At 38.5% G+C, this 15,590-nt stretch overlaps 1 protein-coding gene across 5 annotated transcripts in view; it reads left to right on the top strand.

The window, feature by feature from the left end:
• Positions 1-7,912: 7,912 nt before the first annotated feature.
• The window catches only part of ACBD5 (acyl-CoA binding domain containing 5), a gene marked incomplete at its 3' end in the record, with an annotated part of 30,571 nt that continues 22,893 nt past the window's right edge, over positions 7,913-15,590 (top strand). For 3 of the 5 annotated variants that reach the window (XM_082277921.1, XM_082277917.1, XM_082277918.1), the window contains exons 1-5: positions 7,913-8,139; positions 9,295-9,415; positions 10,871-10,943; positions 14,616-14,727; positions 14,856-14,888. In XM_082277921.1, coding sequence (XP_082134047.1) covers positions 8,064-8,139; positions 9,295-9,415; positions 10,871-10,943; positions 14,616-14,727; positions 14,856-14,888 — 415 coding nt within the window. In that variant the 5' untranslated portion in view covers positions 7,913-8,063. The remainder of the gene's footprint in view (positions 8,140-9,294; positions 9,416-10,870; positions 10,944-14,615; positions 14,728-14,855; positions 14,889-15,590) is intronic. The other 2 variants (XM_082277919.1, XM_082277920.1) reach the window with 1 other exon arrangement.

The following is a 15,590-nucleotide window of genomic DNA, read 5'->3' as shown; positions in this document are numbered from 1 at the left end:
TGACATAGACTCTGGAACAGAGAACACTACTAATCAAAAGCTTTAATCACAGTGTTTAAAACCCATATTTATATTTATATTAAAAGGAAAAACAAGGGAGATCTAGTTATCTGCATCTTCTAAAATTAGATCTCCTTACATAAGCACATACAGATTAATCACATCCAGGAATTTTTAATGAGCCAGCAGAGAGTGTTACAGACTGTTAATATTCATTCTCAGACAGTTTTCAAACATTGGAGAAGTTCCAGAGCACTGAAAGAAGGCAAAGGTTGTGCCAATATTGAAAAGAGATATATAGGTATTATAGCCCTATCAACTTAATATTGATCCCAAGTATATGGCAGAATGACTAATAGGAGATTCCACTAAGAAAGAATTAAAGAAGAACAATTTAATTAATGCAAATCAATAGGAATGTATGGAGAAGTATACATATTTTCAGGATAACTCAATATCCTTTTGTGTGAGAATACAAGTTGAATAGATAAATGTGTTGTAGAAATGTATTTATACTTCTGTAAAATATCTAACTGTAAAAGATCTGTAAAATATCTAACTAACAAAACTTTGAGACACCACAGTAAAAAAAATTAAAATAAATAATTATTTTAATAGGAAATCATTATGGTCCATGTGAAATAAAAAAAGGCTGATATGCTTCAAAAGTGGCCATAAAGGGTATATTGATCTTGACTCCTTGTTGCTTAACTTATTTTGATTATCCTCCAAGAAAACAATAAAATCATTGCTGATAAAAATTTGCACAGAGCACAGTGATAAAGACAGTGACAAATAATTAAAATAACAGACTGACATGATGACAGTCTGATGAGCTAGTTTCAAAAACAGCAAAACTGATTGCAACCCAACCTTGTTCCCACCACTCCGAACAAAAACTTTAGGAGTACACAGTTAAAACAGGGGTCCTTGACTACAAGTAAGGTAAGAAGATCCTGTGCTTTGAGACCTTCACCCACCTCTATATCCAAAAGGGCCAATGAATTCTGGACATAAGAGTGAGAATATTGAGTTTGGAGAAGGCAATACTTCAGTCTTGTATTGCCTCTGACATTAATGCAAGTATTCCTGAAGCATTGTACCTAGTAGTAGTATCAATGATTCACAAAAGATGTTAAAATATTGGAAAGATATAGCAGTGAAAGAATGAATTTACTGGAGTGAAAACATGGGTGAATTCAATTCTAAAGAAAAGAAATCCAGGAGCTGCTTGATTTCTATTTATACAGGTTCGTAGGATTGTTGGAGAACCCTTCAGGAGGATAATAGGGAGCTTAATAACCTAGTAGACATGGCTGCATGGGGATTAAAAACTGATATTTTTAATATTGTGCATGGCATTTTAGTATTATTCAGGGCATATTTTGCTGTTCTGTTTCTTTTGCATGGCAAAATGTAGTATTAGTATTTGTTTTCAGGATGTGTTAAAGTAATCTCTATGACACTGAAGACTTGGGCTCTTTAATGGGTACATCTTTGGGAGGAGACTTACAATGCCTCCTGAAACTGCCCTCTGCCCTCTGGTAGATAACTCTGTTTCAGATTCCAATGTAATTGTCACAGTGACGTGGCCGCCCAGCTCCCCACTAACTTTAGGGCTGCACTTCTGTCTTTATCTGCTGCAGACCTTTAAACACCTCTCTTTAGGTGCATTCAGAGACTTCTGTGGTTTCAAGGATCATTTTCATTTTATATAGCTAAATTGTCTCTATTTCTTGGGTTATTTTTTAAAACCAACAGTAATTTACTTAGGAATCTATTCAGCAAGTTCTTTGATTTTTTTCTAGTTTTTGGGAAACAAAAACTGACAGCTGTCTTTTCTCATTAACCTATCATTTACAGAAGCTTTGATATTAACTTTCTCATGCTGAACATATGTTATAGTGATCAGAATATTTTAGTGCAAAGAAAACTAAAAAACCACTTAAGACACTTGATTTCCTCACTTTTCATCCATCCTATTTATTCATACAATAGTTTTCTGCTTTAGAATACTCAGTCTAATAATTAATTTTTTGTTTTAAATGGCAAAACCCATAAGGTCTGATCTTGAGATGTTGTACATTGTTGTAGTTCACCCATCTACCCCATCTAAGTGAACTGGACAGGCCTTATCACCCCAACACTATGAAGCAAAGACAGTGCCTTTTGGAATTTCAGTTGAGCAGAAATGATTTAACGGTATAAACTGAAACAGTTCCTGAATGTCAAACTTCTTTCTCAATAAATCTTCCCAGATAAATTTTGTTAGAAATGTCTTGCAGCAAATGTGATCTGAATATGAGAGTGAAAAATCCATGGTTTATAACTGGAAAAGTGTCTAGCTGGCACTGATTTCTACAGAAGTCTTGTTGGAGTGAAAGCTCCTCTGGACTCAGGCCCAGAGGGAAGCCAAAGCACAGGGGTTGAATTAAAACCTTTGGACAAGCTGAGATACATGAAGCCACACCAAAGTGAAATAGAAATATAGATTTTTAACTTTTAGTAGAAATATATGCTAAGTGCCTTAAACATTAAAAAGCTGTAGCAGAGACCTTAGACACAGTTCTTGCTGCAGCAGTGGTACCTTTTCACAGAATTCTTTACATTAGACAAAATATAGATAGAATTATACTGTTCCCATTTTTTAGATAGAGTGTTCACATAAACAATAAGAGCTGATAGAAACTGTATATGCAAATCTGTGTAATACCTATGTAACACTTGTGTAAGACTTAAGACTGATAGAATTAGACCTGGATAGGTTAAGAAAAGGAAAACTAGAATTGTGTGTTAATCTTATTGGTCAGTTAACAAATATAATTCATACTTCTGTAAGAAAATTATAGAGTCTAGAGTACAGAGCATATAGAGTATAGAGCATATAGAGTATAGAGTCTAGAGTATAGAGCATATAGAGAATAGAGCATATAGAGCATATAGAAGAAGAAGAAGCTGGTTTTGCCAGCTGTTTGCTGTTGCTGCTTGCCTTTATCATGTAACCCCCTTCGAACTCTGCCTTCAAGAATGCTATGAGACTATGAAATAAAGAACTTAGCAGAACAGCAGCCTCCTCTGCTCTTTTACCCTGGTCCAAGAAGGAAGGGTACCCCATCAAAAGCTCAACAAAGTCTGATCTTTACTACGACTGGTACAGCAAAAGAGCTGGGTGCTTATGGGGATTGCAATGGAATGGGGGTCCCATGCTGAGACACCCAATTAAACTCACTCTTAAATCCTTCTGAGAGCTTGTTGGAGGACTCATTCCAGTAATTCACCAATCTGTTGAATTAATTGTTGAAACCCATTTACTAAAACCACAGTGGTATATTTTCTGCCTGGATAAATATCCACAATGATAAACACAGGCCTGCAAATACTTGAGATGTTTGCCAGTTATATTCCAGGCTTTGTACACACATTAAAAATGTCATTAAAATCACCAAATTTTCACAAGGTCATTTTTCAGACTTGCTAGAAAGAATAATAAAATTCTTTGCTAGAGTTTTAAAAGAACATGCATAAAGTAAGGGTGTTTCATTTTTTTCCCCCTCCAGATACTGAAAAGAAAATATCACAAGAGCTGTCTGGCTATAAATATGCCATTGCATAAGCACATTAATATGATCCAGTCACAGTATTTTGTCTCCTGTTCCCAAGAGGCAAATTACACAGGGATAGGCTGCTAAAACTTTAGAAGCAGTAGCTGAGAAGACAAGAAGCACAAATGTCAAAATGGAAATAATATACCAGACACAGTTCAATTTTTCAGAGACAAATTCTTACTCATTTGCATTATGAAAATGTGTAACACCATAAATATTATTCCCAAAATCAATCAAGTAATTCCAAATTTATATCACGGTAAATGACAGCAGAATTTGACCTCCAGAAACTGTATATTTTACTGAAGGGAAAGGATTAAGTATTTATTATGAGCTGTCTTCTGTTGTTTAATAAGACACAGTTTGTCATTGCTGCAAGATGAAACTACATAGTTTTCAAAGTTCAGTTTACGGTTCTGTAAGGGAACGGGATTTTTAAAATGTTCTTTCTAGAATATGCAAAATCTGAACAATTCTCTTATAACTATCTGCTGGCTCTACAAGAACAATACCTTGAGGCAGTAAGGAAAACTGAACTTTATTAAAAATTTCATCAAAGAGATGAATAGTAGGCTTGGAGAAAAAAAGAGGGACTTAAGACACAATATGGCACTGCATTATACTTCAGAACCTACGAAGATATAAACCTGTAAAAGGTTTTGACTTCATAAGTGCTGTATAGTTCAATGCAAAGTCAAATACTGCTGCATGTCTTTGAAAGTATGATCATATTTTGTTCTTCAAAGAGCATTTTATGAAACAGATCTAAACTTATATTCTTGTTACTCCATCTACTTTTTTGAAATATGTGTGAAGTGGGGGAACGTGGCAGAAAACAAAAACATGGGTTGAAATATTGATCACTGAAAGACCTGAGATGCCTGAATTGAATCACTCAAAAGAGATTTGAAATGGGATCTGTTACCTTTAATGCCTTTGACAACAAGGAGGCTAATCCTTAAGCAGAGAAGCTGCTGTTAATAATGGTTAAAAATAATTCCAGTACTTAATCCCCAACTGTGAAATGAATGGGTATTTCTAGTTGAGTTATTAAGGGGTGTAACTGAACCTCACAAGGAAACTTCTATCCCCAAAAGCATTCTTGTTTGTGTCAAACTAGTCCTTTGCCCAAAGGGCTTTTCCCAAGGAACACAGATTGGCCTACATAAGTGAACAAATTTCAGCTGCTGTTTTTGCCATATTCATGATAAGTAAATAGTTCTCTTTCTCCAGAGCTGTTGGTTTTGACACAAATATCCTTCACTGTTTCATTAAAAAATCCTCCAAGTAAATGTTATTTGAAACATTAGCCTTTCTACTGTAAACAGTATAGAAAGTTGCTCCTTACAAAAAACTCTTCCCTTCTTAGACAACATCTTTTCATTCTTCATCAGCATGTAGATTTGACTTAGAAATTGTAATGCTAATTTAGTTCTCCATAATTATGACTATTAGGTTTTAAATAATTCATTTTTCCTCCCCGCTGGATTACAAACTTCAAAAAGTAAGCCTTGCTAAAATTACACGCTCTTGGATCTGGTAGCTTACAGAACTTGCTCATAATGCATATGAGACTATGGTCCACTTTCTTGAGAACAATTTTTAAAGTATTCTGTAAAATACACTCCTGTGATTCAGACCCTTGAGGGAGCAATAGGCATAATTGGTTCCAGTTTCAGCTTTTCACTTGCATGATTTAACTGACTCCTTTGTCCCTCAAGTAAAATGAAGGTGCTCTTCAAGCTGGGCTGGGGTCTAGCTCAGCACTGCAAGCAACTGCTAGAAAACTAATGCAGTAGGATACAAATGAAAATTATATGAAGGGAGAGTGGCAGCTCACAAAGAGCACAAAATTAGGATTATGAGGTAGCTCCACACATCAGACTTTGATAGACTATCCTGTGGCATAACAGCACTGAACTCGATAACCATCCCTAATGCACCTGTGAAGGATAGGTCCAAGGTTACACTCAAAATCATGATTGTCTGCCTTTTCTTCAGAGTTCCCCTAAATGTATGCCTTTGGCAACTCCAAAAGCATGCTTCCATACAAGATATTATGTGTCTTAACGCTGCTAGGAATGCCTCATATTAGTGATTCATGTGCTCTCCATAAGTAGTTCGTGAAACACCAAGTGAAGAGGAGTGTGAGGACTGCAAATCATTCAGACATGTCAAGTGTCACACATTGCACTTGCTGCCAAATCACACTGGTAGCAGAGTGCCATGGTCTCTCCTCTCTCACATCTCAACCGATGGGCAGCATTGGTCACTGTTTCTATCACAGTTCCAAAAGTTTGGCTTCTCATACATTGGATGATAAAAAAAATAAGAGCAAGTCATACTTAAGATTACTTTGGAAACTGCTCTTGTGGAACAATAGAAACACAGCCCAGTTTAACATACATGTTATAATTAGATTTTGCAAGCATGAATATAATTTTGTTCCCTAAAGAATGGAGCCTAGGTCCTCCTTGAGATAAAACTGCAGATCCATTCCTGGCTGTCTGTGAGAGATGAGAGGGTCTCCTTTATTACCTGTACTCCACATTTAATTATTGTTAACTCTTCATGGAAGTCACAGCACCGAGAATGCAAAATATACATAAAGACATCTAATAACAATGCTAATTAGTATTATATATGAGCATTAAAATTAACTAGTCATTTGTGATATGTTCTCACAATATGTTCATCAGTGCTCAAAATTTGCCTCTCATTTACTATTTCATGCTTGTGTCAGAGCATGATGGTACTGATTATTTTGGGTTATTTCAATTACCTCATTCTGGATCTGCAGATCTTACACTCTCACACATCTTCAGTTCAAAGAGGGCAGCTTCTGTTTCTGTGCACGGCCATTAAATAGGTTGTCATTTGCATCTCTTTTAAAGCCTACTTCCAGTGAAAGTCTGGGAACATTCATTATAAAAATGCAGACTGCATTTCTCTTAAATCAATTAAAAGGTGAACATCATTATGGATTGTCTCGGATAAACAGAATTTGCACATCAGCTGGCGTCACAAAGAGCTCCTAATTTTTATATTACTTTTTTTGAAATTAACTCCTTGAATGCTCAAAGAATACAGAAACCCATTTATCTTCAAAAAGCATTTCTCTTTGATCTGAGCTTCTGTCATTGCTACCTTCATGGATAAAAAAAGATGATAGATCTTAGTATGAAGCTCACAAGTGCTTTAGAAATCTAGCACTCAAAATGAAAAATGCAGAGAAATTATTCTGTAACATTCAGGAGTGGTGCAGTGCTCATAACACGGCTTCATCGTTTGCCCAGTGTGGGGAATCCCATCTGAACACCTCTGGAAGTGTCAGCTTCTCTCCAGCAAAGCTCTCCCCAGGCCAGCTGGCTGCTGACCTTGTGGAATGTACTAGCTCAGCAGAGCTGGGGCTGATCTGCTCTAATTCCCTCTCTCTGGAGCTTTTCTGTCCCACCAGAGGACACTGTGAGCACACAACTGCCTTCAGAGGAATTTAAAATATATATTGTGTACTAGATAAATGAACTGACTTGAATGCCAAGATTCTGTACTCAGTTCCATTCAATGGGGCTGTTAATTCATCCTGTTGCTCACTGGGTAAATTATTCCATTTGCTACAAAAGCAGTTGGTTTAGCATACTTTTGTTTGACTTTGCAGAGTGCTGGATGCGCAGCGCTTTTGAATAAGGCCATTCATTTATTTAGCTACTGAGCTAACTGGTAGTACTGTGCTGGTATTCACCCACATCTCTGGATACCATGGAAATAGTTGCTCCCTGGGTTCTAGGCATGCCTAAAATTTTAATGTAAATAAGAGTCATTGAAACTATTTTTAAAAATGTGTCTACAGTGGTAATTTAGGTGAATTGTGTGGGACTAGGTGCGGGTATGAGGATGGCTGTGAGGAGGGGGAGGTAGCAGCACAGCAGGCTGCCAGGGTGCTGGATGGTAGATGTCCTGAGGATAGCTGAGGTCCGTAAAACGGGTGGATTATGACACGTTTCTAAATTTTCATTTTTCTGTATTGTAGCAATACAAGCAGGGGAGAAAGAGGGGAGGAAGAGGAAGACGAAGGAGAGAGAAAGAAACTACGTTTCCCGGCGTGCCCCCGCGGCCTCGGGGCGGTGCGGGAGGAGGGAAGGGCAGGGAGCCACTGTGGGAGACGCAACATGGGCGCCTGAGGCCGGGGCGGAGGTCGGGGTGGGCTGAGCGCGGGGCCGGGCGGGGGTGCGGACGAGGCCGGTCTGAGGTGCTGGGCGGGCTCTCCCGGCCCCGCCGGAGGGGAGGGCGCGGGGGCGGGGGCCGAGGCCGGGAACGGGGTTGGGGCTGGGGCTGGGTACGGCCCGGCACCTCCCGGCACCGCCCCCGTGCAGGCGGCTGCGGCGGGGGCGCTGAGCTGAGCCTGCCCCGCGGGACGCGGCCCGGCAGCCGAGCAGGAGGCGGTGAGGGGCCGGGGCCATGGCCGAGACCGGCTCTGTGCACGCCACCAGGTTCGAGGCGGCCGTGAAGGTGATCCAGAGCCTGCCCAAAAATGGTGAGTGCGGCGGGGGGGTCCGGCGGCACCTGCGCCACCGGGGCCGGGCGGGCGGCGGGGCGAGGCCGCGGCCGCGGCAGGATCAGGGTAGCGGGGCCGCCCCGGCCGGGCGCTGTCAGCGGCTGGAGAACCGCTGGAAATTCGGCATTAGTGCTGCTCTCCGCCTCTCGGGGGAAGCACCGGCTCGGGGGCTTCCGAGCCCTGCCAGGAGTTCCTCAGTCGGGAGCCTGGACCAGGGGATCTGTCAGCTCCCCGCGATTTCAGCCTCCCTGAAATCTTGAAGTTGCTTTAACAAAGCTGTTACCGTGAGTTCCCCTCTGCTGAAAGAGTTAACAAAATGGAAAAGCAAAAAAAAAAAAAAATCAGAACGTATGTTTTTGATAAGAGTTATGATAATAATTTTTTTTGGAAGTTGATTATTACATACATCATTAATTCTGGTGTAAGTAAAATCGCATTTTTTTGAGGTTCTGAGGTAAAGGTCACTGTAAACTTCTAATGATTAGAATCCAACCTCAAGCTACTTGATTTAATGGATTGGTTATGAATCTTCACTGCCAGCTGTTAAGAGTTTTATATTTACATTTTCTACCTCTACAAAAGTGTGTTCCACGAAGGAAGAAGAGAAAAACAAATCGGGAGGTATATTGAAACTGTTACTGAAAGTGTTGTCAAATACCTAAAGCAAACAAAAACACTGCAGAAGGCTGTGTTTTGAGTTAATTGTGTTTGTTTGGTTTGTTTATTTTTTGAGTTCTGGAGACTCTCAATAAGTTATCATTTGTTAACAGTAAAATGACTTGCAAGATACTTTATTTACTGGGAACTAAACCTGTCCCTTTAAACTGAGTGAAAGGACATTGGCTTTATGTTACTTATTACCTTTTTTTATTCTAATTGTGGAGTCTGACCTTAGCAGTAGTAAAGGTTATAGTCCTTTAAACTCCATCTGAAACTTGCTGTTTGTACAGTAAATATTTTCAGTGGTGCTGGTTCTCGGTAGATGAGGTGAAGATGTTCTCTGTTGACTTATATTGTACTGCTGTGAGTCAGGCTGTAACAGACTGCAGGCTGTTTTCTCACAGAACCATTAAGCTTGTAAAATACTAATATTCTTGATGACAATTTAATTGTCTTTTAAAATGCTTTCACTAGGTTCATTCCAGCCAACGAATGAAATGATGCTCAAGTTCTATAGCTTTTATAAGCAAGCAACCCAAGGACCCTGTAACATTCCTCGGCCTGGATTTTGGGATCCAATTGGTAGATACAAATGGTAACTTTTCATGAGTTGTTGTTTTGGGGATTTCTTTTATGCTTGGAGTGGAGATGTTTAGAAGAGTAGCGCTTGGAGAAGAATCTCACTAAACTCCTTCTTTTTAAAATAAAAATAACATTTACAAACTTTGATGCTGGAATTAGTTTTCTGTTGTATTCCAGCTTTCTAGCTCAAATAATTTATAACTTCTCAGAGTTGCAGGTGGAAATGTTCCCTTGGATTATGCAGGTGGGCAGGTTTTTCTTGGACAACCACCATCATGGTACCTCTGCAGTGTTTATCCCGTGTTGTAAAGTGAAATTTTAGGTGCTCTGCAGAATAAGTGATGTGGATGAGTGTCTGGAGTTCTTCCTTCTTGAGTTTTCATGTGTGATGTGAACCTGAAGTAAATAAGTGCTCACTGGCAACCACTAATACAGCTTCGAGCTCTTTGTGGGGAGGTTGGGTTTATGTGTCTTTCTGGTTTGTCTGCTCAGTGGAAGGGCTTCCCAATGTCTGTGTTTGCCTTGTCCTGGGAAGACCTCTGATTCACCAAATTGCTAAGTTCTGTTTGAAAAACCAATGTGAATGTTTTGCTTACAGTATTTTAATGATGATTTGTCCTGAAGAAAAAAAATTCTTGCTGTGTTATGGTCGTGGTGGTCTTGGGAATCTGTGAAATGATTCCTAGGACTTTTTTTTTCCTCCTTCCTTCCTCCTCAGCCTACCAAACCAGAGGGCAGGGGATAGACTAGGCCAGTGAGCTTTCATCCACCTGGCTGATTGTAGCTGGAGTGTGAGCCACCAACCTTGGTGGTTTTCTGTGAGTGGGACGAATACTCTAGAATGTCAAGTCCTGTGCAAGACTGAGGAAATGTTTTATTACAGTCTGTGTTCTGACAGATTCCTTGTGCAATACTGATAAATTTGGTTAGAGTCTTCTGTCTTGCAGAGTTGGAGAGGGGAAGATTTTATTTAGGTTATAAGTAGCTGCTATGATAACTGGGCTGATGGCTACACTATTTGCCTAGTAGGCTGATGTGTCTTTTCCCAATTGCTAAACTCAAAAAGGACAGATTTTTCTTTTTGGCCTGTTCTGCCTCAGTGACAGCTGTTTGTAAGTGCTGGCTGAAGTGTCTGGGCCTGTTTGTTTTATACAGCAGAGGATCTTAAACTCAACTTAGTCAATAGGGTAATGTTTGTGTCTTACTTACAGCTTACTGGGTACAAAATCATAGGCAGTCAGTGAGGAGCTCTTCAGTCCCTGGTCTGTTCAGTTTGTTGCTGCTTCTTCCGCTGTGTGATTATCCTAGCAAATTATATATTTGTACTTAAAAAAAACAGTGAATCGCTCTTGCATTTTACTTGTGTCAGAGAAACTTCAGACATTACATAACCGACCTACTTAAGGCCAAGTTGAAAAAAATCCAGTATGCCCTGAAGATACCGAAGGTGTGCGACTTTCTTTCCTAGGGATGCTTGGAGTGCCTTGGGAAACATGTCCAAAGAAGAAGCCATGATAGCCTATGTTGATGAAATGAAAAAGGTATGTTTACTAATGCAGGGATTTTCTAGAACAAATGTTCCAGAAACAGAGGAATGTGAGTTGGGTCTTGCTGACTACTACTGCCAAAGCTCGAAATGAGTTATCCCCTATGTGAACTGTTACATTTCAGTACTATACTGTTTGGCCTGTGGGGAGAAGAAAATTCCAAAGTTCCTTTGTAAGCTACAGAATTTGTGTTGTTTTCAGAGAAACATGAGAGTTCTAGCTGATTAGAGGCTTCAATGACAGAGCTAAAGAAAGTGAAATACTGAAATCATGGTTAAGGGGGCATTAAGGAAAAAAAACTACTGCAAACTGCATCAGCTCTTAGAGCTGAGAGAGGTAAGTGATCCTTATCCCAGAAAAGAGACTAAAACAACTTTCCAGAAGGACTTCAGGAGAAAAGATCTCACTCTCATGACTGGAGACATGAATATAATCATATATGTAAACTTAATAATTTTTGATTTTTCAGGAAGAACTCAGCAACCTGAATTTTCTGTACTTGTCATGAAAATACACCATGTATATTATAGTTGCAGTGAAACTGTTAGCATTGAGTAATGTGCCCTGTTTTGGAATAGATGTGTAGCTTGTAAACAGTCACAGTTACCATATTAAGCAGGAATGGCAGCATTAACTAAATTAAATGAGTTAAAGTTTCATGTCTTTTACTAACTAACCCTTTTCACTGCAGTCTTTTCACTGAAACTTCTAGAAATTACTTTTCCAGTTTAAAGATTGTTTGCTGTCAATCTGGATAAAAGTATAATTGTAATCTGTTATTACAATGAGGTTAGCATCAAAGGGAGAAAATCAAGCGGAAAAAGTTCTACTCCAAATACACGTGCTTTTTTCCTAGGCCACTATCTTGACATCAAACTCTGAACCTGTTTAATGGATGATGCAACAAGAATTTTTACTAGGCAAGGAGCTGGAGTCTGATTTACTGTTCTTTTGCCTGTCCATAGTTTTGGTAATTTAGTTCCTGCTGGTATTACTGTATCTGCTTTAAAATGAAAAATAAGCTACTCCTGAAAACACAGAAGGCCAAATACTGTTTGTTTGATTAAAAATCCTACTAAATTTTAATAATTACTTTGAATGTGTGCCACAAGGTTTAGTGCTTAATTTCAAATCTTGGATTCAATATATGTTGATATTTCAGTAGATTGCCTTGTGGGTTTTTTTAGGTGCAGTAACTGGTTTGGTCAGGACACCAAAACTAAGTGAAACTGCAATGTTTGTTCTAAAACAACTCTAGTAAGCCTCCTTCTAGGAAGTCTGCTTACTTCACCCTAATGAACCACAAATACTCTTCCTCTGTGCGGATTACATGTAGGGATTGGAGAGCAAAGGACTTCTTGCCTTGCTCAGCTTTGAAACTGGAGAGTCTGTTTACCTTGCTTTTGGTTTCAGCTCTCACATTTGGAATACTAGCTTCAGCTTTTCCATCCCAATTGATTCTACTTGAAATGTCAATGGAAGTGCATTTCAAATGTTTCCACTGGGTGGTTCTATCAGCACATACTGCACTAATCCTCGTGGACTTACTGTGGGCAGTCTGCTGTTGCTGCATCCATGTCTAAGAGACCAAAAACCCACTTGCAGGCTGATATCCCAGAACTGTGTTTAAGGGTGTATAAGATTCCCATATTCTCCCAGCCCTGGGGCATTCCCTGGCATTTGCACATTGTATTTGGGCTATACATGCATCAGATGACCCTGTCACAAAATTCTAAATTTGTTTTGGGGTTTTTTTCTCTCCTTATGTGGTAACCTTGAAAATCACAGTTGAGGAATGTGTCTTGGGTGAGATTTTGATATGCTGGTGAGAGGTGATGAAATGTCTTATTTTAAAATAAACAAAATGCACCTGAGCTCAGATTCAAGGTTAGTTTGTTTCAAGTAGCATTTCTGAAATTTATTTTGCAATGCTGTTTAAACTAATTTGTTTACATTTCAGATACAATGTTTTGTTACATATTACAAATAAGTGATATCTTAGCCTGAAGCATTAACACTATATGGTGATTCTAATTTAAAACATGAGTATATATGAATTATGTGTCATCCAAGGAAAACAGTAAATCAGGATACATAATAACTTATTTTTCACTGTCAAATTTTGAGATTGCTTATTAAGCCTCGTGGCTATATAAGTAAGGAGTTGCTTTTGTTTGTGGAAGTGTTTTTTCTTTCCATGCTCACCTAAAAGCTAGCAGGTAGAAAAAATTCTAAGAATTGCTGTAGGTAGCACAGAATATATTGAGGTCTATTTAGAATACATGAAGAGCAGTAATGTGCAGACATCATAGAAATGCATGTATGAAACAGTTTACAGAGCTGACTATAGAAATAAATACGTAACAAATACAAGCCTTATTCTAGAATAGGCTTCTTGTTTCTCTCAATGTTATTGAAGTGAAAAAAGGCAATCACAAAACTGTTCAATCTCTGTTTCATATCCAGCTCTGTATCTGAGTATTTCTCCCTAACAGAGACAGAATGAATTACGTTCACTGGACAGATCAGAGAAGTGGCAATGAAACTGCAGGTTGATAGAATTGTTGTCTCTTGGTATCGTTGACTGGTTTGCAAGTGTTGACTTGCTAGGTGTTAGCCTGCCTGGAGCTCCTGCTTTGTGCAATAACGCTGCAGCTTTTGCTCCTGCTGCTTACTGGTGTGCTTGGTGCCTTTGAGCAGCATGTTCTGTGGCAGCATGTACCTTCATCTGTTGCTTTCTTGGTGCCCTTCAGGAGGAGGAGGTGTGCTGTAGCTGTTAGTTTGTTTCAGTCTGAGTTTCTACCTATAGCTATTGCCACTTTTAAAATATGGTAACTAAAGAAGTAGAGGATGAAAAAGGAACAAAGCTATTGGCAAAAAGCTTGTTTGAAAGGACTTAAACTAGAATGGGACAATAATACCATGTGCTTTTAAAATAGTATCCAACTATTTAATCTCTTCTGTTTAATTTATTTTAGATTTAAGATTTTGCATTCCTATCATATGATCAAAGGTATTGTTTTTGTAACTTATAATGAAGAAATGCTCCACATGACTTCAAGAGCGGAACTTGGTTCTAGTTTGTTCTTCTTCTGAGTGTGTCTTTGTGCTGTCCCAGTTTTGCTGTATTCTGTCCATTTCTTCGTTTGGGTTTAGAAGCACCTAGTAGTGCACTTCTGATCTGCTCCTTGTGTTCCATTGAAGATGGCAGGGTTTGACAGTACGAAGAATCCTCTAAGACGAAAAAAGTATTTCCATTTTATTTTCTTTGTGGAAAGACTTGTCTATAAAATAATTATATCAGATAATAGCAGCCTTTTGAATTTTGAGATGGTTTAGTTCGAAATTGCAGAAATAATGGATTCCAAGGTCTACTAATAAATACGGTGTCAAGGGCTGTGTTTTAGTCTTGGCAAATGCGTAAGCTCTCTCATCTTGTCTTCACCTGAAGAAAATTAAGTAGAAGATTCTTGTTCAATAACTTAGTTTTATGTTTTTTCCCTGTAATTAAAAAAAGTTTTAAAAAATCAGAATAACATGTTTAGTGACTTAGTGAAGTGTTACTGAGCTTTACAATGACCAGCAGTTTCTAAAATCAGTTGAAATGAATGAATGAATCATTAAAATGCTGTTTCATAAGATGCTTAATGTTTTGGATTTGTGCAGATTCTTGAGAGTATGCCAATGACGGACAAAGTTGAAGAGTTACTACAAGTAATAGGCCCATTCTATGAAATAGTAGAAGATAAAAAGAACAGAGGATCTGACCTAACATCAGGTTCGGACAAATAACTTTCATTGTACTACTGATAATCATAACTCAGTGTTTTGGGGGGCTTGTTTTCTGTAAATAATTTAAAAGCTAAATGTTACATCTCTCTGTTCATTCTCTTTACCATATGGCAGTTCGAATGGAGAAAGTCTCTAAGTATTTGGAAGGTAGGAATAATAAATTATGTGTAAATCCATCGTTTCCATTGTTTTGGTGCTGTAGGAACTTCCTGCTAACACTTGTGACTTCTGAGCTTGCCACCTCATTAGGCTGGGTTTTGTTTTATTTTACTTTTGGGGTGATTAGATCCAGAAAGTTGCATGTTTAGTCCTTGTAGATGGGCTTTTTGAGCTTCTGAAGGAAGCCTGGAGACAGGAGAGTACTTAAAATAAAACAACTCTCCCAACCAAATCTACATTGTGCCTTTCTATTATGAAAAGGAACAACTAATGTGTACTGATACATTCTGATGTAGCTGTGGATTATCAAACTGAATGCAGTTCTGGTAATCCAGCTCTGTCATCTAATCTAAAATTAAAAAAAACCCACAATCAAACCCCATGCTTTTTAAATCATGGCTTCTTTAACACACAAAAATTTTCTGATGCTCAAGTTCATTAAAGGAATATTTGAATAGTTTAAATTACTGTCAGGTGGCAAACCTAGTGGTGTCACAGCTGCATAAAAATCAGTGTGTTGATTTATATTTAGCAATACCATTGTGAGGCTGTTTTGATCATACCAGTTATTATGTGTTCATAAGGTTGTCATGTAAGTCTTACAGTTCTTTAAATCTGGCTTAAAATGACATTTAAGAACTGAAATGCAACAGGGCAAAACTTGAAACTGATTTTAAAAACCAAATCCAT

This window comes from Coloeus monedula (assembly GCF_965178545.1).
Source record: "Coloeus monedula genome assembly, chromosome: 1".
In the NCBI taxonomy this organism is placed as follows: domain Eukaryota; kingdom Metazoa; phylum Chordata; class Aves; order Passeriformes; family Corvidae; genus Coloeus; species Coloeus monedula.
The sequence above is the reverse complement of the archived record's forward strand: the minus strand, read 5'-3'. Positions and strand labels throughout refer to the sequence as shown.